Source organism: Cyprinodon tularosa, unplaced genomic scaffold (assembly GCF_016077235.1).
Source record: "Cyprinodon tularosa strain WSP-4 unplaced genomic scaffold, ASM1607723v1 ctg105, whole genome shotgun sequence".
Lineage (NCBI taxonomy): Eukaryota > Metazoa > Chordata > Actinopteri > Cyprinodontiformes > Cyprinodontidae > Cyprinodon > Cyprinodon tularosa.
Genome location: NW_024037838.1, coordinates 1,058,270 through 1,080,658, shown reverse-complemented (window position 1 = coordinate 1,080,658; position 22,389 = coordinate 1,058,270). Strand labels below are relative to the sequence as shown.

Here is a 22,389-nt window from a genome sequence, read left to right as displayed (position 1 = left end):
TTTTCTGAATTATATAACACCTGGAAACGGTGTTTTTCTTTCTGTTTTTGTTTTATTTTGTCTGTGAGAGTGTTTGTCTCCACATGCATCACGTTTCCTTAACACTCAATAACTGGTAACTCTGGAAACCAAGCGCTGTTTACATATACTCATATGGAACAGGGCCACTCCCTTTTTATTCTTGTGCGAGCGTGCCATTGAAGCGCCAGCCGGATTACATTTGTTTGACGAAACCAAAGGGAGTCCCTGGTCAGCATGACTATTCAAATGGAATGTTTTTGGAGTATCCCGTGTTTCCGAGATTTCCATATCAATTGTAACCAAAAACAGTAAAGTCTGAAAGGGTGGGACAAAAGTGGCAATCCCAAGATTTGAGATGGGGACTCGTTAAGATCAAAATGTGAGCACATGTATATGCGTATGTATACATATATATGTGTATATATATATATATATATATATATATATTTATGCTATATATATATATATATATATATATATATATATATATATATATATATATATATATATATATATATATATAGCAGCGGCAGATATTCTTTCATGTAAACCATAGAATATCTTTCTATGGTTTACGTTCAAAAATGTAAACCAAAAAAGAGAGATAGAAAATGGATTTCTGGGTGCTACCTCTGCAAGTAAGCAGGGTTAAAATCTAGTTCTGCGTTATACAAAAAAAACCCCCAAAAAACATTAATATAACGATGCCTTATTCCTTTAATTTGTTTTATTAAAAACACTTTTATACTTTAACCAACTATAAATACCATTTTTATTTCTGAGTGTTTCGCTAGCAAAATCCAAATATGTGGTTTGGAATGATTCATGTAAATCACCCAATATTTGGAAAAAAAAAAAAACGTTTTTTTTTAGTACTAGATTTTTTTTAATGGAAAATACTGACTCAGTTTTAGTGAAATAAAGTCAAAGTAAGGTCTTCTGAAGCAAATTTGGTTTATGTAAGTTCTCAACAAATGTCATCTCAAGGGACTTTACAAGTAAAATAGGTCGGACTCATGCATACACTAGCATACACTTATACACATTCATAACATATTCCGATCACATAGAAAATGACTTTGCATGTAATACTGTCTAACCTGCTCCTAAATTACCAAGTCTTATCCATTTTTCCTGTCTAAGAAATAATATAAATGTTTGTACAGAAAGCCACGGGTACAGTAGATCTACAGGGTAAGATTCAGAGTTTACAGAGTCTCTGCAGCACATTTAGTTATTCTGCCCAAAAAATAGGCAAGGCAGATGTTCAGGTCATTGCTCTTTTATTGAAACCAACAGGGACAAAATAATATTGTGTAATTTCTTGAATCAACTTGTGTTTTAGTTTATGTTTAACCTAAAAAGGTCTCCATAGGGTTGGAATTCTGAGTTGGAGCAGTAGCACCATCTAGTGGTAAAAAAATAAATAAATAAATAAATATATATATATATATATATATATATATATGTATATATATATATATATATATATATATATATATATATATATATATATATATATATATATATATATATATGTATATATATATATATATATATATGTATATATATATATATATATATGTATATATATGTATATATATATATATATATATGTATATATATGTATATATATATATATATATATGTATATATATGTATATATATATATATATATATGTATATATATGTATATATATATATATATATATATATATATATGTATATATATGTATATATATATATATATATATATATGTATATATATGTATATATATATATATATATATGTATATATATGTATATATATATATATATATATATATATATGTATATATATGTATATATATATATATATGTATATATATATATATATATGTATATATATATATATATATATATATATATATATATATATATATATATATATATATATATATGTATATGTATATATATGTATATATATATATATATATATATATGTATATGTATATATATGTATATATATATATATATATATATGTATATATATGTATATATATATATATATATATATATATATATATATATATATATATATATGTATATATATATATATATATAAATAAGAAAAAGTGCTTTGAGGGAATACCCCAGCCGCTAATTTATTGATTGGTTTAATCAAACGATCGCTCCGCTATCGCATGTTTTAGTCAATTGATCAATTACACGACAACAAATGCCGATTTTGTTTCAATAATCGAATGGGTCAACCTTCAAAGTGTTTGTAGCAACTGGGAAGGAAGACCACTATGCGTGTGCGTGCCCGTCAACATTGACGAGAACGCGCACGTAGCTGTCAGTAGGAAATACTGTTCGTGTTGGATGGTTGCACCCCTGCGCCTCTACTAGGATATATTAATGACACCTTTGTTTTTTCCGATTCAGGATGTAAACGCCTTATTTGAATTTTGGCATCAATTTCGTAGCAATTCGGAAAGCCATTCTGATGCATTTAGCTAGCCAGGCTAAGTGAAACGGGATACCAATAGCATTAATGCTAATAGCTAAATAAGGCTAAAATAAGCTAAGTTAGCAGGACGGTTGCTGTCTTCTAACTGTTCGCTTCGTCTAGCAGCTCCTATCCTGGTTTGTCCTTATCGCGTTGTCTGTACACAGAGCAGTTGTGCAGAACCGGAGCTGTGGCGGGGAAAGGTGGCTACAGGAACCCCCTGGCTATCCAGGCGGACGGACCGCAGTGACACGCCGGTTGTTGGTGAGTTGAAACGCGGGGGTAGAGTTAGAGCTGACCGGGGCACTGGGCAGGGCGAGGCCGTGGACGCTGCTCGCTCAGGGCCCTTTCAGGCAATGCGGGTGTTAACTATTAGTAAACCATTAGCTCTGAATCGGGAAGTTGAGTCGCTTCGGCCTTCAGAGAGGATATGACAACAAAGACGCCGATGCTATTTGGTGCTGAAGCACCTTACCGCTAAGCTGCGTGGTGGCAACCACAACATACATGAAGCTGCTTTATCAGCACATTGCTGGATCACCATGGTTGTCCGGACGCTGTGTTTAGGTTACTTGCTTATGCACTGCTTTATTTATAGCCAAATAATTTTTGCTTGTTGCAAATTATATCCATTTATTAATTATTTTGTCTAAAGCATTCAGGTCTTGAGTATAGAGGAGTATAAAAGAGTAAAAAACCCATTCATACTAGTTTGATTTCTGAGCATTTTGCAATGGCTATTGTGGTTTCCAATTGATCTATTTTATCTCTTTAAAAAAAATGTAATGACATAAAATCCAGCAGAATAATTTCCCTAGAAGTTAAAATGCAGAGTTTAGTAAAATGATTTGTTCATTGTTCCCAGAATGATTTAAGAGTTTTGCATAGAATTTACTTTACTCGGACTACCGGTACTTACTCCTTCTTGGATGCACCTAAATTTCCCCCAACCTCTCTTAAATATTGTAAACAAATCATTTACTTGTACTTAATTGAATAGTACTCAAAGTGCCACCTGGCAAAATTGAGTCCCTTTGATTCGATTAGTTTTTAAAAAAAATCAATCTCATTAGCCTTTATCAAAAAAGCTTTTCTAAAGCATTTCTTTAAATAAAACATTTAAGCAAAAGTAAATAGATAACCTTTTATTCTCTACTATGTAACTTGGATTATTCTAGGTGGTAACTAATTTCATCTTTCCTAGGAATGTTTCTGTAACTTAATTTCAGTCCATTGCTAAATTCAGGAGAAAATAAAACAAATACAAATCAAGCACTATCTTCTATCTAATGTATAACATTTTATATGAGGTTCTATAGTGGACAACACCAGAGGGAAAACAGACAAAGGGGTTGTCTGTAGACCTCCCAAGACTGGAATAAGTCTTAAGCATAAATGTTATGATAGATTTAAAAAATCTAAGCCACACTGTCCAACAAACTCTGTCCCCGCTGTGATTTTAAAATAAAAGGAGTTTTAGGCAAACAGGAACTTCCATGGATCTGTCAGCCCAACCATACAAAGAATCATGTGCTCACTAAGACTGAGCTCCAGTGTTTTATGAGTGGAGATTGGAGAACCTACCAGAAGGTCAACCATTGCTAATGCATTCTGCTATCAGCCCTGTTAGAGTTGCCCTTTACTAAAAGATACTTGATAGCCTGCTTAAGTTTTGGTCAAAAAGAATGATTTTGATCAGAACAATAACCCGAAGACACTAAAACATAACGTATTTTCCTTGTACACTATTTGATATGTCTGTAGAAAAGCATAAACTGCTCATAATCTGGCAAATACTATTTCCAAATATGTTGGTGGCAGCATCATGCTGTGATGTTGGTTGCTGTTAATGTAACAACCAATTCTCATCAAGGGTAACATGACAGCAGCCAAATATTCTGTAAGAAAACCTGCTCCAAAGTCCTCAGGAACTAAGACGTAATGATGTTCAACTAGGTGTAGAGTATCTGTAGCCTGGGTGCCAGTCAGAACTTAGCCCCGCCCACAAGGTTTGAGTTCGGGGAAGTTCGGTCTGGCTCTGCTCCATAGTAGTGCGAGTATTATCGCCCACTGTCAGGCGATCCAATCAAATTGTCAGGGCGGACTTTATACGATGATGGACAGATGATCAAGAGTAACGTAATCAACCACGTGACCAAAGCGCGCTTGGGTGACAACAATAATGGCTGCCGCTGGAGAGTTTGGGTGAGTAGATTCTGCTATTACGTCTGTTCTAGAAGATATCGACAGCAAATTAATTTTAAAAGACGAACAGAGAAACGCGATCAAGTCTCATCTTCTTATTCTAGGCGTGAAACTGCACGCTTTGCCTCGCTTAACATACGTCACGCACTCCGTTGCTCTTATTGGTTGTAGGTCTATCCAATTGAGTGCAGAGGCATTTTTTTTCCTGGTTCGTTCGAAACACGCCCCATAATCACAGCTCTATGGAGCAGTATCAGACTCATATTCTGACTAGAATTGAGTCGGACTACGTCAGGCTAGAGTATCTGACCATGCTGTTCATCTAACCTGAAAGAGATTGATAGTATCTGTAGAGAAGAATGGAAGAGAATACCCTTAAATACCCTTTCTTTTCTTTCTTTTTGTGATACAACCTTTCTATTAATACATTTTTAATGCATAAGAGCTGCTGCCTTAATATTTCCAATAAAATCAAAACCAAATAGATAGATTTGAGGCACAGTATTTTTGACTTGATATTCTTAATGGACTTGTAAAAGAAGAAAATATTGGGTTGGTTTTGATAATCCTTTATTTTGGGTGTTATTTGTCAAAAATAGTATTCTGCTATTAATACTTATTACCACTCTGTTCTGTCAGTCGGGTATTTTCCAATAATATTGAACCATTTGAACCATTTCTTAGCATATAGAGAAAGAAATATTTTAGACCTTTTTTTTCTTGCTTTCCGCAGTGTCCTAGTAATTTGATTTTGTGTGTTGTTTTATTAGGTTATTTATATTGATTTGTTTATGACTTTTGAATCAAAATTCCATTTTAAGTCAAGCAGATTTTGAATGAAATCTCATAAGATATGACCCCTGCACTCTATCTAGGTTGCCAGGAAATCACAGATTTGACATCATATCAATCTGTGAGCATAAAGTTTGTTTCCAGTCTTCAACCTCAGCTGTAATGTTTCCTCAAAGGCTTAATTCATCTAACTTTTATTATACTTATTTTTGAAAATCGTTTTCGTCCATTATTAAATAACACTTACATGGTATATAGTGATTGTAATGGTAAGTCCAGCTTTGAGTTTTGCTCCTCACAGAACATAATGGCTACATAGATTAAAGTAGCTCATCCAGCTGTTGGTTGTGCTTTTAGAAAAAAAATGTTTTAACAGGAAGCTCGACCAGCTCACTTATGATTTTAGTGTAAATCTTGAGCAGAAATGAATAATTTATTTCATTAAACCAGATTGCAAAACAAACTAGTTAAGTTTGAAGATATTGCTGAAATATTGCAGAGCTTCTAAAGGTGGTGGTTATAAAGCCTTTAAAAAAATGTTTTTACATATTGAACTCCTTGCATGTTGCAATTGACATTTCTAATTCTTAGATTTAAAAGAGCAAGATGGAGTTTTATTTAGATTATTTTCATATCTTATTATTGACTAATTTATTAATTTATATCTTTCTTTACCACTTAGATGCTCCTTCAGACCAATGTAACAGTTTGGCTTGTTTACTTTTTAATGGTAATACCCCATCTTTATTTTCTCTTTAATTCTCATAGAGAAATTAGATTGGAACGATGGCCGAGCTTTCCACCTTGTCTCCTTCCCCACCACCACTTGGGGAACCAGCTGCGGCTCCATCTGTCGCTCCACCAGTGTTACCTGCTTCTAGCAGCCCCGGGTCTGCTGTGGAGGTGCCTGTACCTAAGTCTTCCCTCTACAACAACAAAGCTTTGACCGGAAACATTTCTTCAGTACTTTCATTAAGTTCATCCTTGATTGCTCAGCCTCCTAAAAGTTCCACTAAACCCACTGTAGACGCCACTGTACCATTATTGACACCAGAAGCTGCTCCTAAAACAGAGGAGCCTGTAGGAAATAAACAAGAGCCTGCCACCAGTGACCAAACTGCTCCAGATCTCTCGAATACTGATGTTAAAGAACTGGCAGCTCAGACAAAAGCTCTAGATGAATCATTATCTCCCGACTTAAATCCTGGTCCTAATCTCTCCCCAAATGTCCATGTTTCCTCTAACTCAATCCCCGTCGACATTGCTGCGCCTCAAACAAGTTCGGATATCATCCCAACACCTGCTCTTCCAACAGCAAGAGTAGAGGAGAAACCTCAGCCACCACCACAATCACAAAAACCTCAAAATGAGTCACCTTTTCTGTCCCCAAAGCATGTTCCTTTGAGCGATACTACACCGACCAGAGCAGCACCACATAGCCCAACTCTTCCTGTGATCCAAGAGCCAGCTGCCCCACTACCAAACCCCAAAATGGCCCCTGACAACCTAAGCTATCTGGACTCAGCCAGCCTGATGTCTGGGACACTGGAGTCCCTGTCTGGATTGGGAGAGGACGGGAGCTCTCTGGGCTCAGACTCTGAGATCAATGGCCTAACCATGAGACGCACTGATAAATATGGATTCCTGGGTGGGACTCAGTACAGCGAAGGAGCGTAAGTCACAAACTTATCACTACCACTCCCAGCTGTCAGGAAATAATACTGTTCATATGTTCTCCTGTTTTCTGTGTCACATATTCTGAAGCAAACATCAACTCTAGCTGAGTCATGTTCCCTTTGGACACCTGATCAGTGCTATAAGATATGAGCTGTGAAAAAGTATTTCCCCCTCTATAGAGCTATTCTATTTCAGCTTTTTAGTCACATCATAGAGTTTCAGATTATCACACAGATTTTAACATCAGATAAAAATGATTTTGGTGACGCAAAAGCCAGTTCACAAATGATGATATGATTTATAAAAGGAAAAATAATCAGAAACAATCTGGTTCTGAGTGAAAAGGTAAACTGATTAATTTAATCTTTTTTATTTTTTTTTATTTAAATGATGCATGTAGAATTAAGAAAATATATAAATGGACTAGGGCTGGGCGATAAGAAGATACATATCGTACGGACGATAGAAAAGTGTCTATCGTGCTAATTCTATTCTAGCGTTTCTATCGTTTCTAACACAATTGTATCTTGTATTCAAGCAAATATTTCCCTTGGTAGACTACGACGAACGTATTAGTGTAGCCATGTAGCCTACACACAGCTATCTTGATAAACAAGATTTTTTATTATTTTTCTTAATCCACAAAGAAGCGCCGTCCTGTGGTTTTGCAACATGACGCTTCTTTACGGCTTTTGACTCACACGCGGGTTTGCAACATGCTTTACGTTACTTAACTCATGAGAGATGGAGACGCAGGAGGCAGAAGTATTAAACCCAAACAAACAGAGACAGCTACGCAGGCAACCCAAGGTGAAGAAATTTTACCAATAAGAGGGCGCACATCTGTGATTTGGTTACATTTTGGATTTAAGAAGTCCAACACGGAGCAGACCACGCTCATTTGCAAACTATGCTACAAGACTGTTCCCTTACCCAACACGACAAACCTCTTCTATGACCTAATGAAGAACCACGGTAATTTAATTTAAGTACCCGTAGGATATTGAAAAAATGTGAAGGATACTGTGGCCCTACCTCCGCCTCATCTTATGCATATATATTGCTGCACTACTTTTTTTGTTTCTAATTTGTGACAGTTCTATAAATGTCACTTCAAAATAAAGTTGAAAAAGTAAGCAATTATATTGTTTTTTTCATATTTTTCAGAGATTTGCTGAAAATGTACTTAATTGGGGCGTATTGCGATATATATCGTTATTGTGATATAAAATAGTCCATATCGTGATATATGATTTTTTTACATATCGCCCAGCACTAAAATGGACCCTGTCTGACCCAACAAAGTAGGTTAAAAGATCAAAACATCATCCTTAGATCTGAAGAAATTTAAGAACAGATGAGAGCTTTTGTCACTGGCATCTATCAGTCAGCAAAGGTTATTTCTAAGGATTTGGTTCTCAAATGGACCACTTTAAGGGCTATTATCCACTAATGTGCAAGAGACATGATGGTGGTGAATCTTCTTAGGCAGAAAAAAAAGTTACTCGATGATCACTTGGACTCCTCCCCCAGTAGGTCATACTCAGAACATATTAAGTACCGCAGGCATCTCTCCCACTGGCGAGTTAAGCATTGAGTGCAGAATAAATGTTCAAGATGGCAGAATAAAACAAATGCATAGCAGAAATGATTTTGTTCGCTTTCAAACAATGTGTTGATAATGTTGCAGAGTGTTAGAGTACCTTGTTTTTTTTGGTGTCTCAGTGTGGATACTCATTGGCATGTCTCAGACTCTGCCATTACCTACCTGACACACGACTTCACCTCATTACTAGAATGAGATGTGGCCTGAAAATAAACATGCTGTTTATGCTGAAAAACTAGTAATTGTCATAGAGTCAAATCCTCCAGAGCAGTGTAGAAAGTAGTGGCCCGTTATCATAAGCCCTTGATGGAAGTTGTTGCTGCCAATTCTGGAACAGGTACTTATTAGCCTGAAGGGGGAATTATGTTTAAACACAGGTCCAAGTGAGCTTGGATGTCTTTTTTCGCTTCTTTGAAGGAAATCAGTTTTTGAACACTCATTTTTGTCTGATATTAAAATGTAGCTGATGGTCTAAAAGAATAAATTGTCAAAAAAAAAAATCAGTCATGGGTTAAATGCTTTTTCACTGCGCTTAGCTAAGAGCATGATGCGGAACATAATTCCTTTTATCATCCATTCATTCAAACGGAATTCTGTTCATTTTAGCTCGTAGAGAACATCTTTGCGTTTCTGCATCAGCTTGACTTTCTGCGCTTCTTTTTATTCTGGTGCACTAAACATATCTCTGTCCTTTATCTCTCCTTGGTCTGACTCAAATAGTGCTGAGAGCACTTTTGTGACTCAGTGTGTACTGACTGTCTGTCTGTGGTAAAACCTCCCCCCCACTAACACACACACACACACACCCATCAGCTTTCTTCCTATTATTTGGTCAGATTGGCTTCTGCTTATCTAACGCGCTAATTGCACTTCCACTGATAAGTAATTCTGGTTCTTTTGAGTTAAAGTTTCTGCTCTTAATGAGCTGCTCATCACTAACTCGTTTTAACAGGCAATTCCAAATGAATGTGAATATTGTAAAGAATAATCAATATTCAATATTTTTTTTCCTTTTTTGAAGATGTAACTTATATCTAACACAGGTTCAATACGCATAGAGTCTATAATTTTAAGCTTTTGTTTCTTGTATTTTTGATTATAATGGCTTACAAATTAAGCCAGGCATACACTGTGCGATTTTTTTTTTTCAATCGTTACACGCAGCTGCAGCTCATACTGGACGGCAATGTTTGTGCAGCACGGTGCACTGATGCGATCTACCTGCTCACACTGTAAAAACCACTTCAGATTCAGCTCCGCAGTGAGATGGAGCTACTCTGACTCATCTATCTGGAAGCCAAACAATTAGAAGAGGAATAGGAAGCTCACTAGAGTGAACCGCTCTGCCTTGGGAATTTGTGCAATTTTGTGCTAAAAGCCCTAAAAACAAAAGGCGACGAAGTATTTGGATAAAGACATGGCTGAGCAAATGTGGCTACTACGGTCTGACAATTTTATAGAAAGAACTCCATTTCACTCACACCCCCACCATGCTTCTGTGTTTTCATCTTAGAGGAAGAGGAAAAAGAAGAATCCTTGTATGCGCATGTTCACTGAGCGATTTGCCCACGACGGTGGGGAGACAATCAAACATGTTTGATTTTCTCCCATCCTCACGATTCCTGATCGGGAGGTGGTCGTGAGAGGCTGATCACCACTCGTTACCCCCGTACACTACACGATGTATGACGAACGATCAGGCTGAAAGTCGGCCCGATCGGAAAATTCTCGCACAACTGGAAAGTCGGCCCGAAAAGGGCAAAAAAATCGCACAGTGTAAGCCTGGCTTTATAAAAACCCCATGTAAATGTAACAGTCACTAACTTCACACACAAGGAGGGTATGCCAGAAAAGTTAATTAGTAAAGTGACTGGTTTTCAAATGGCTTCCTCATGTTGGTAAAGATGCACAAACAGCAGCGATAATGACGGCCGTGAGAAATCATGACAGTGACAAAAAGTTGAAAGGCTGTCGAGCAATATTCATGTCAGGATTGGAGGGATCTTCATAAAGAGTCGACTGAGGCTGGATTCAGCACAGCCATCTTACTCACTGTATCAATCCTTTTGCTCACTTTTGCTTTGTGGTCCAAAATCTTTTTTATTTTTCACTTTAAGGTTAAGTTTGCTTGTTTGAAATTAAGGTCCCAGGTCCCAGAGTCTGGAGGAAGGATTGGAGGATTAGAATCCCTGCTGCTTTAACACCAGGGTGAAGTTTGCACAGCCAGTGATGATTTGAAGGGTCATATCATCTACAGGTTTTGCCCCACTGGGTTTTCTAAAGTCCACATTGGACATACAGTCCAATTTAGAGCACTTTTTTTTTCTGCCGACCAGCTTTATGGAGATGCTGATTTCATATTCCAGTGAGACTTGGCACCTGCCAACACTCCTGAAGTTGTTATCTTACTGTGTTGAATGGGCCATTAAATAGGCCTGAAATGGACCATGTTAAAAACCCGAAGAGTAACATAGATGTACTGAGGTTTGTTATAAGAGCAACTAGGGTTTTGTTGCACCCTTAGCAAAACCACAGACTGATTTCCTTCATGCCATGCTGCACTGATGCAGTAATTCATGCAAACGGTGCCAAATCAAGTGTTGAATTCATAGATAAAGACATACTTTTATGAAGCCTAAAATCTTTGTTAAACAAGTATTCCTCTTTTATCTTACATAATATGTTAAATAAAATTTTTACGGGATATTGAATCCGGGGTTTTTATAAAAAATTTAAATCCTCAAACGATTAAAAGCTTTACATTTTTCAGTCTGTGGAGAATCTAACCTTCCACTTTCTGAAATAAGTAAAACAAAATGGTTTTTTTTTTCTCCATACATCATAATTGTAGGAATGAATCCCTCTGAATGTATCTATTTATTAATGTTTTCAAGGCTGCACTTTAAAATATGAAATTGTCTAGAGCTGTTCTAAACGAAATTTCTATTTATTTACACTTGTGTACACAAAAAGACATAATAAATCTAAGTCTCTAAGCCTAAGACATTAAGTTGTGTGACAGAGAACATTGTACCATTTGTCAATTAAAAATGAAATCATTCTTTTTTATTACCAACTATTTCAGCGATAAGAAAATTCAAGTCGAAGTTGCAAGGCAAAGGGAGATGAAATGGTTGGATATGTTTTGCCACTGGGACAAATGGGTCAAACATCGCTTTCAGAAGGTATGCAATGGGAATTGTTGAGTAGGATTTATATGGGATTCAAAAGTAAGGCCTTTTGTGTCTTGGATTGGTCGTACTTCACAGTGTCTCTATGAACTACAGGTGAAGCTGCGCTGCAGGAAGGGAATTCCATCTTCACTCCGGTCCAAAGCCTGGCAGTTACTGTCTGACAGCCAGAAGCTGCTCGAAGAAAACCCTGGGAAATTTGAGGTAAAGGGAATCATGTCCTCTTTTTTTTATTTTTTTATTGGAATAACTCTAAAATGGAAACCTTTAGATTTGTATAAATTTTAGAAATTCGAAACTCTTGAAATTATTATGATTATTCTTAAAGCTGCATCATCTAGTCAGACGGTGTGCACAATATCAGTATTGGAATAAAGAAGACAGAAATAAATAGCATTGAATTGTGAAGCTATTCATGCTTTATGCTGTTTGTTTAACAAACAGAAACGATTTTGGAAAGCCTTAAGATGCCTGGATAAAGTCTACCTACTGATTTGTTTTTATTGCAAAAGCAGCTGCTATACCCAAATGCAAGTTTTACTACGAATCCTTGCTGCAGGGATGGAAATGATGAATTAATTTATTCAATATAAGCTGGATAGACTCCTGACTGTCCTGGATCAATGTTTGTAAGGAACCCAAAGTTCCTAACAGTACAGTATTTATATATGTTTTCCACTTCATGTTGTCACTCTGAAATTTGCCATTGTTATTGCATGTTTTGATGTCATGCTGCTCTAATTATTTTTGATTAATACAATTTGATTAAAACCTTTAAAGTAGTGGCTCAGTAGAGCATTTTTAAATCTAGCTGTACTAAATGGTTGCAGACACAAACCAAAGAAGGTGTAAGCTCCTTATCAGGACTTGTAATCCTCTCTAAGGGCTGTTTTTTGTCCTGGTCAGAAGGTTTAATCCTTATTATTCCAAGAAACTATTTTCTTTTTAACTTAACTATGTTAAACATTTATGTCTGGAACCTGATGTAGAATTTCTCAACACGATTTCGAGCATTTAAGACCATAAACATGGAAGATTATGGTTTAAGTCTAAAGAGAGTCTATACTGAATCTAACCTTGATAATTCTTGTTTTTCCTAATTATTTTTACTGCAGGAGCTGGAGAGAGAACCAGGTGAGGCTAAATGGCTGGATATCATAGAGAAAGATCTTCATCGGCAGTTCCCTTTCCACGAGATGTTTGCTGCACGTGGAGGACATGGGTAAATTTCCAACATTAAACTTACATATTTAATTAATAAGGAACATGTTTCCCTTATGGTAACACATTTGTATTGAAAGTGATTCGTAAACATTAAGAAAGCGTTTTTGTTATCCAGTATGGTGGAAAATTTCACCTTTTGACCTCAGGACTCGTGATTTGACAATCATTCATCCCAAATGTATTCGCTTTTACAGACAACAAGATTTGTACCGAATCCTGAAGGCCTACACTGTCTATCGGCCTGATGAGGGTTACTGTCAGGCCCAGGCTCCAGTGGCTGCAGTGCTTCTCATGCACATGCCTGCAGAGGTGAGAGCTTCACCAAACCATTATTTATGTAAAGATTCTGTTAATTCTGCAAACTAGTAAAATTAATAATGCCTTTTGAAATGTTCATAGGTTAAGTTACCCAGAAGTTGTTACCCTTGTTAAAGCAATATGATTTATAATTTTATTTGACCTGTCAAAAGTTTCTGCGCTGAAGGAAATCTAGGAGATTTTAGGACATTTTACAACCAGAACCACCATTGTATTATTTGATGTGAGGGATTAAAACAAAAAGGTCAAAATGAAGGAAAAAGAACAAGCTTGATTGAAAATCTTTCCACCGACATCTTAGTAGATTTATGTCGTGTCTTTCAGCCGTTTGAACGCATGCTAAAGCACCCATGGTTGGGGTTGCTATATTTCTTAAAGTTGAACTATTTTCCCCTGTATCAAGCTTTGCTATCCAAACAGCTTTTGTCCCAAACAAACCTCAACATTGCTCCTCCAATCAGCTTTGACTAGCTTCCCTATCCCTGCAGAAGAAAAGCATCCCCACACCACAAAGCTTTCACTGCAATGTTTCATTATGAGGATGCTGAGATTTAGGTGTGGTGTTGGTTTTCAGTTACGCTTAGCTTTTCTGACTCATTTAACTTGATGACCCCTTAAAATTCTCTGCAGCTGTTAGATCTAGTTACACATATATGTTCCCCATTGAATCATGAGGTAAGGGGGTTGGTACAGAGTCTTAATTTATGTACCTTTCACAGTTATGTACTTCATTTGGTTGCACTCTTACCTAAAAGTGACGTTTGTCACTGTGGCATAATGTGTGAAGTTTCAAGCATTCCAACATGATGCAAGACAAAAGGACAGGAAGATTAGTTCATGTTATTGTGTCATATCCATAAAAATTGTCCTCTGCACTCACTCCTTGTTTAGTCAGAAATTGTATCATAATGATTTTTGGTGTCTACTTTGCGCCCACTCAGCTTACACGTGACGGAAGAGCGTGGGCACAGTGGAAAAAACAACCAGGCATGGCAGAAGGAACTCATAACGTAGTTCCCTATACAGATTTTTGAATAATACAAGAGCAAGGAATATGAGCTTTCACTGTCATATTTTGCATCCTTTTTAAAGAAATATATATGTGCACATATTAAATCTAACCTTTTTTCCGTTTTTGTGGTTGCTTTTGACGATAATTAGACGGGAAATGGACAGAAAGGGAAGGGGAAGAATTACCAGAAAAGTCGCAGTGTTAGGACTCCAGATGGTTACGTTGATAAATGTTAGCTTCTGTTTATGGTTCAAACTCTGCCCCTTAGCCAACCATCCACCCTAATCTTTTTTTAGCAAGTTATTTGTTATTTAAGGATGCAGAATATTAATAATAAGTATATAAAGATTTATCAAAACTTAGAAATAAAATGTGAATGCACCCTATATGTTTTTCCATGGTGAGCCTTTTTGTAATCCTTAAATGATGCCATTTATGGTTATTTGACAGCAAGCCTTTTGGTGCCTCGTCCAGATTTGCGAAAAGTATCTTCCTGGCTATTACAGCGCCGGGCTGGTGAGTGATTCAAACAATCTGTTTTTCTTCTTTGAGCTTCTCAGGGTGACTGATGATCCCTTTCATTCCGTTAGGAAGCGATTCAGCTGGATGGCGAGATCTTTTTCTCTCTTCTCCGACGTACATGTCCTATGGCATACCGCCATCTTAAGAAGTTCAAGATTGATCCAATCCTGTACATGACGGAGTGGTTCATGTGCATATTCTCACGCACCTTACCGTGGTCCTCTGTTCTGCGTGTCTGGGACATGTTTTTCTGTGAAGGTATAGTTCATTTTTAGCGCTAAACAAAGGAAATAACAGTGTTGTAAAAAGAAATTGATTAATTTATTCAGATTTAATCTTTTTTTTAATGTTTTTGTCCCAGTTTCATTCTTTGAGGTAATTAAATAAAATAAATGAAGGACAAAGATAACCAAAGTAAAAACAAATTCAATTTCATTTTTTTAAAGAGAAATGGCTTTTCAATCCAAACTGGTTTAATGTTAAAATTTCCACCATGTTAGATCATGGATTAGCTGGGATTAATATTAAATCCAATCCAGTTTTCCTAACAACACACAATCCTAAACATTACTTGACTGGAGACCACATGAATATAATGTCTCCAAAAACAAGAAAAAAAGCTAAGAAATGTTACATTTACCCTGATCTAAAGTAATTCAAGAATACTTATAAAAAGATTTGTTGACATTTTCATTCGGGATAATGGTTAAAATCTGTTATTATAGCTGTTCTGATGATCCCAAATATTTCTGTGGACTGGCGGAACAGAAGTGGAATTTTCTAGAATACCTGATGCATTGGATTTTTAAAAAGAACAACAACATATCTGAAATAGAACATCATATTTGGAGTCCGTCTTTGTGGAGCTGCTTTAGAATCAGGAGGGCGTCCTCGAATAATGGGAACATTAGTTCTGTTCTCTGCCAAGAATCTCCGAAAGAAGGATGTCCAGTCAACAGTTAGTCACCTATTTTCTGCTTAACATACAAAAATAAAGAAATTGGAAATAAGATTAACTGAAATGTAAAATATTGCTGTGTATTTACAAGTTTTTTTTTTGTGTTTAGAAAAGGATTTGCTTGTGCAGTGGGATGTGTGGAGGAGTTATGCAATATTTTTCAGTATTGTTTTGTTTACTTATTGGTTTGAAAGTATCATCACACTTGCTGTGAGGATAAACAATAATCTCTGTTATCCTCAGAATAGACAATAAGTAGGCGTCAGTTGAGCTTGAGAGGAAAAGGCTGTGCTGTTGCTCTTCTGTTCTAAACTTCACCAGGTTAATGGGTTTGATATCTAATACTTTCTTCCCAATCACTTCAAGTCTTAGTCTTATTAGTGTGCTTTAGTAAAAGAAAATAAGTTTAAATAATATTTCTAAGCATTGAGCGTGAACTGGATATCACTTTCTCTGCAAATAGGTAATTTTGTCCTGCATTGTTACTGAAAGTACAAGAAAGGACACAGCATACCGATCTGGGTCCCTCTACTCAGCACATATTGGATTTTCAATCTGGAGGCTTTTTTTACCAAATTCCCTGAGGATTTGTGATGTCATTTTGGGCTCTTTTTATTGTTCTATTTTAAATCTATTGATAAATTCTTGAAATTTTTTTTATCTTTAATCACTGCAGTAAACCATTAGCTGCCACCTTTATCTCTTGGCCATCTTTATCTCCCCTTTCTTCAACCTCAGACAAGGGTTTAGCTGTTACCTATTACCACATCGCTTTGATGTTTTATCTGTTGTTTTGTATTAACAAGGTCAGTTCTTTCAAAGCTCAGCAAGTGTTAGAATTCTGTTTTATGATAAACTGTACACGATATTGAAAAGAGGTCCATAGTGTAGAAACCCAGCATTTAAGGTTTTATAAACTTGAGTTATACAGCTGGACAACGAAAGCACACCCAACAAATCTACTTTTAAATGAATATATAGAATCTAAAGAGAGAAATAAATCAAATTCAGGATCTGGGATGGCCTATTCAAATGTAAACTTGAGAGGCTGTGGCATGACCCATGTGATCATGGGACCAGAAGTTAATTTTCATTACAATAAGGTTGGTTTCTTCAGCAAAAAAAGATTAAATGATGATTTGAAATCTTTTCTATGAAGTCATCTTTGTCTGATATGCATATTTATAACAGCTGGAAATTGTTTAAGATTTAAGTTTGCTTTTATTTTGTGTCCTTTGTTTAGTAAAACTGTATTCTTTAACTCCTTGGCTCTAGGAGTGAAGATAGTATTTCGTGTGGGCTTGGTGCTGCTGAAGCAGATGCTGGGCTCTGTAGATAAGCTCCGGGAACTGCAGGGCATGTACGAGACCATGGAGCGCCTCAGAAACATCTCACCCGATACTATCCTAGAGGACATACTTGTACAGGAGGTCAGTTTGAACTTTACAGGTTTGGTTCTGTTTTCACACACAGACTCGAGTTATGAGTCATTTTGCCATATAGAACCCAGTCTCAAACGTTTTACTTCCCTCTTTGTCTTGCTTGTTTGTGGATCCACAGATCATAACGCTCCCAGTGACGGACGCGCTCATTGAGAAGGAATGCAACATTCAGGTGAGGAAATGGAGGGAGTCTAGAGGGGAGCTGACCCACCAGCCAGGCCGCCGGCTCCACGGAACAAGAGACATCTATGAGTACAAGCGACGGGCTTCTGCCATCAGCTCAGGAGGGAGCTTTTCTTTCCTCGGAAGCCCAGCGCCACCCCCTGGACCCCTGCGAGCCTCTTCCAGCCTCCTCTCCCTCCCTGGCTTCCGTAAATCTCGGGCTCCTTTCCACTCCCAGCCTAAAAAAAGCTCCTTCTCCGGGCCTGCAGGGTTGGAAGGTTTTCCTCCCTACTCTCCTCCGGCTCTTGTCTCAAGCCAAAAACCACCTATTCCTCCAGGAGCAGGTCAGAAGGCGTCAGCACCACATGTTCAAAGCCCATTAGTTGGTGGCTCAGTTGGATCATCCCACGGGCCAGCTCCAGCTTCAGAGAGCACCTCCGCACAAAGCCAAGCGGCGCCTCCGGCACCCGCACAAAGCACACCTCCGCCTAACACACTGTCCCCCTCCCCTAAGATCGTCTCGGAGCAGATCACTCCCACCATCCCTTCTCCTACTGCTAACAACGCCCCTTTGCAACCAGAGCCCTCAAAAGAAGCAGCATCATCAGCGTCTGGAGAGGAAGAAGGGAAGAAAAAGAAGAAAAGCAAAGAAGATAAAAAGAAGGAAAAGGAAGATGAGAAGAAAAAGCTCAAAGAAAAGAAGGAGAAGGAAAAGCTTGAGAGGGAAAGGGCCAAGAAAGAAAAGGAGAGGCTAGAAAAGGAGAAAAGGAAAGGGGGCAAGAAGAAGGACAAAGGGGTTGCAGAGGCAGAAGAGAAGAACGGAGCTACAGCAGCGAGAGAATCAACCTAGTTTCTTCACCCAGTCATTTCATGATAATGAAAAGGGAAGATGGGAGAAAAAACAGGTCAAAAGAACAAAAGAGCTTCTGAAACGGTGATCAATTTCAAATCTGGGATGATTTCCTGTATGTTGCATCATTTTGGAGACTTTATATGTATCAAGGACTATGATGGAGACGACTGGATTGTTGTTTTAAAAGCACCTTGAGGTGTATTTAACTCTCTAAATGCTTTTTGTTTCCCTCACTTTGAGTTTTATTGACGTTGGATGCATTTTTATAACTGGAGCACAGACTTTCAATTGTTTTTTTGTTTTTTTCGCTGAAAAGCGTACATTCATTACTTTCTTTTTATTCTTTCTCAAGACTGATGGCAGAATTTAAAGAAACATGAGGGATGGGGTAGAAGCTGTAACATAGTACTTGATATTAATTTAAATTAAAACTTAGCCGCAGCTCACAGGGTTAACACTCCATGTTTTCTCTCAAGTCTTACCTGTGGAAAGGTTTAACTGGATCCATGGGGAAAATAAAGCAGCCATCTCAAATCGGGGCACTGAAGACAAACAAAAAAGGCTTTTTATGATGTTGAGGATATATTTATTGTCTTAGTAAATGTGTATGAGAGTGTGTGTGTGTGTGTGTGCGCCTTAGTAGAGTAGTGAAATGTGTCAATGTTCAGTGTGCGGTCCACTGCAGCCTGCTTTCTCTGTGTAATTTCAAACTAATGTCGAATCATTGCTGCAGTTCTTCCCAAAACATTAATTTATTCTTTAGTACAGATCTGATGGCTGATGAATACAGTGCCGCTCAGAACCCTTCGTTTCAGCCATTAATTGTTTCTGAGGGAAAATATGTATACAACAAGCAACTGCCAGGTAGTAAAAGAAAAAGAATACTTTGCAAAAAAGCTCATGTGATTTGGATTTAAGATTAACACACAGGCTCAGATATAAATACTCCACTAATATGTTTTCATGTTATATTTGCATGTTGCAGAGAACTTTTTTTTTTTTTTGCGACTCCTCTTATAGTTGTGCCTGGATTTTTGACCAGTTGAGGTAATAGTTAGCTTGTAGGAATGGGCCCTTTTTTTATTTAAAGCATAGTCCAGTTATTCTAATCAGGATTAAATCAGCTAAATGTTAGCCTGGATTATTCATTCCAAAATCAATTTGAATCTGTTTTCTAGTTTTAGATTTGAGATGGAATTAAGGTCTTTGAATATGGTCCAACTCCATTATTCCATCAGATCTCTCCAATGCACCAATACCACTGATGGTAGTGTGATGCTTCCAATAACATGCTTGACAGATGATTAATTGTACTTCTGTTTCAAAGCCTCAACTTGTTAATCCAGTCATTTTTGCATGATCATTTAGACATTTGGCTTGTCCAATTGTCTCTCTGAATGTTTGGTTCCAGTTTAAAGGCATGGATTTCAGAGCTGCAGCTTCTTTTTTGATAGCCCTGTTAGATTATGTCATCGTGGACAGTGACACTATCATCATCTTAAGGGTTATGATGGCCGACTGGATACTCCCCGAGTACTACTTGACCATAATCCATTCATTTAAAGGAATTCCCTCTTGCAAACTGGTTTTGGAGTTGGTAACGCTGGCTAACAATAAGCTTCCCAGTTAAAAATGTTTGGACTATGCTTTAAAGTTGAGTTTGTGATATAAAATTAGCCACTCAAAGGAGTCTAGCATTTATTTTGAGATGATTGGTTAAATATCTAAACAGAGTTAAGGGAGGAACTTGTCAAGACTTCAAACACCAAATGGTTTACTCTGCAGCTGGCTGTGGAGCATTTACCCAATAATTATAAATATAAAAAAAGATAAAATCTAGGCATCTAATTATCTATCATTATTTCTTTTTAAGTTGTGCATGTTTCCTCAGCCTGTCGAGGGTAGAGCTGCAAAGCTCAAAATGAATAACGTATCCCGATGAGAGTATGTAAACTTCTGAGCAGCACTGTAAAAACAAGGGCGATTAGAGCAGATGGAGGCACCATACAGTGATAGACGTTTTTAAATGGTGTTTCTGATCAGTGGTAAAATGATTAAGGATGATTTTGTGCTTTATTTCAGGCTTATATAAAAAGTGAAGTGTTTTCGACACCTTAGGTTAAACCAGGCATCCTCAAAGTCGGTCCTCGAGGGCCGCTGTCCTGCAGGTTTTGGAGGTTTCTCTGCTTTAGCACAGCTGATTATGACGACTGAAGTTGAGCAACAGCCTGTCAATCAGCTTTCAATTAAAATCAGCTGTGTTGGAGCAGGGAAACCTCTAAAACCTGCAGGACATTGGCCCTCGAGGACCGACTTTGGGGATGCCTGGGTTAAACCAATGTCCTTAAGCTAGTATTAATTATAATCCACTCATTTTATCCAATCGATTTTCAATATTTCTTAACCTAAATTCATTAACCAATGAGACTGTGAGTCTAGGTACATTAGAACAATGAAGGATGATTTTGCACTTGCACCATTGAAGTTATTAATTTATCAGTTTGGAAATCTCTGCCTTGAGGACCTGTAGGAAGGTACCAGGTTTGCCAATGTAGCGTTACCGTCTAACCTTGACCCGTATGGGCGTATTTATGTACAAAGGGGTTTATTTAATCAAATATAGTATATTATTAATTATTTTCATCTGACTATTTTTCTAAGAGGGATAGACACCTGGTGGACTGGAACGCTGATCAGCTGCAAAGTGTAGCAGCAGGAGGATCTTCTTTTGCACATCATATCCTCTGCTTTTACATGTCAAACTTGATGCATTTCTTTGCTTTTATTTAATTTTACACTTTGTTGGTTTCGGTCGAATTTTGTTCACAAGTCTCCAGGCCATCGTCATACAGTATTAAAGAGTTTAAAGGAAACAAACGGGCCACCTTCAGAACAAAGTGATACATTTGCTTCTTCGTACTGTAGCACATGTCAAAAAGTGTTTCATGGTTTTGAAGCGGCCCTTGAGATCCTCAGTGTGCCTGTTTCAGCAGTTTGTTTTAGCATTCATAATGAGTCTAACACTCTAATCTATTTACACTCAGTGTTTTGTACTGTAACATTTCTGCATACATTCAATGGCACCGAACCCTGTCATTATATGAAAAGTAGTGCCGGAAAATTGGTGTGAAATCATTTGGTGGCAAACGAAAGAACATTGACTCTGTAACTGTACTGTTTGGTAGTTGTTTAGTTGGTCTATCATGTAATTGTGTTTAACATGTCCTCCTTATGCATTGTTTTCCCCACTTTCATTCTCCTTCAAATCTCACACAATCCTACTTTGATCATAGATGCATATTAGTGTAACCCAACCACATCTATGCAAACCTCCTTCCATTATGACTGTTGATGTGTGCCGTGGCAGCAGCACTGATTTAATCTGCTGGAGGGGGGAAAATTGTGCTTCAGTAGTTTTTCCTGTGTAATTTCAGACGTTTCATGAGCAATACCTCCTCACAGCTCATGGCTTCTTAGACATCTCCTTTGTTTAGAAAGTGAAGGATGTGATGAAAATGAATCTAACAGTATTGTTAGATTCAGAACTTCGCTCTGCCACATCGAGGATAAGTAAAAACAATAAAATCTATCCTCTTCTGCGTTTCTCCATTAATGTTGAAGCTGCTTGTTATGCTTCGTTTGGGAATAACTCCACTCATGCAAGTACTTAAAGTGTTTCTCACCATGCCGTTACATCCGTTTGTGTCTTTTAAGTTTACATGTTTTTTCTCTGGCAAAAGTAAAATGAAATCATAGCTAAAAAAATAATTCATTCCTTCAAATTGAAAACTGATGTATTTATAATTAATGACAATAATGACAGTTGTGATGAGTAATAAACCGTAATATATTAAGTCATCAGGGTGTGTGGGTTTTTTTTCTTCCTCGATATGAGCAGTGATGAGGAATCATAAG

The 22,389-nt window shown here is 37.2% G+C and overlaps 1 protein-coding gene across 1 annotated transcript; it reads left to right on the top strand.

Moving 5' to 3' along the window:
* Positions 1-2,342: 2,342 nt before the first annotated feature.
* LOC119783313 (TBC1 domain family member 10A-like) lies at positions 2,343-19,577 on the top strand. Its single transcript, XM_038284770.1, has 10 exons — positions 2,343-2,776; positions 6,278-7,182; positions 11,878-11,977; positions 12,080-12,187; positions 13,099-13,205; positions 13,402-13,516; positions 14,988-15,053; positions 15,128-15,317; positions 17,293-17,447; positions 17,578-19,577. The coding sequence occupies exons 2-10, from the start codon at positions 6,296-6,298 to the stop codon at positions 18,469-18,471; spliced, it is 2,622 nt and encodes an 873-aa protein (XP_038140698.1). The 5' UTR covers positions 2,343-2,776; positions 6,278-6,295; the 3' UTR covers positions 18,472-19,577.
* Positions 19,578-22,389: the final 2,812 nt, after the last annotated feature.

Coding starts and splice junctions, on each gene's coding strand:
- LOC119783313 (XM_038284770.1), top strand. CDS start 6,296: ATGGCCGAGCTTTCCACCTTGTCTCCTTCCCCACCACCACTTGGGGAA. Junction 13,206..13,401: donor GCTGCACGTGGAGGACATGG/GTAAATTTCCAA, acceptor TCGCTTTTACAG/ACAACAAGATTTGTACCGAA. Junction 15,054..15,127: donor GCTATTACAGCGCCGGGCTG/GTGAGTGATTCA, acceptor TCATTCCGTTAG/GAAGCGATTCAGCTGGATGG.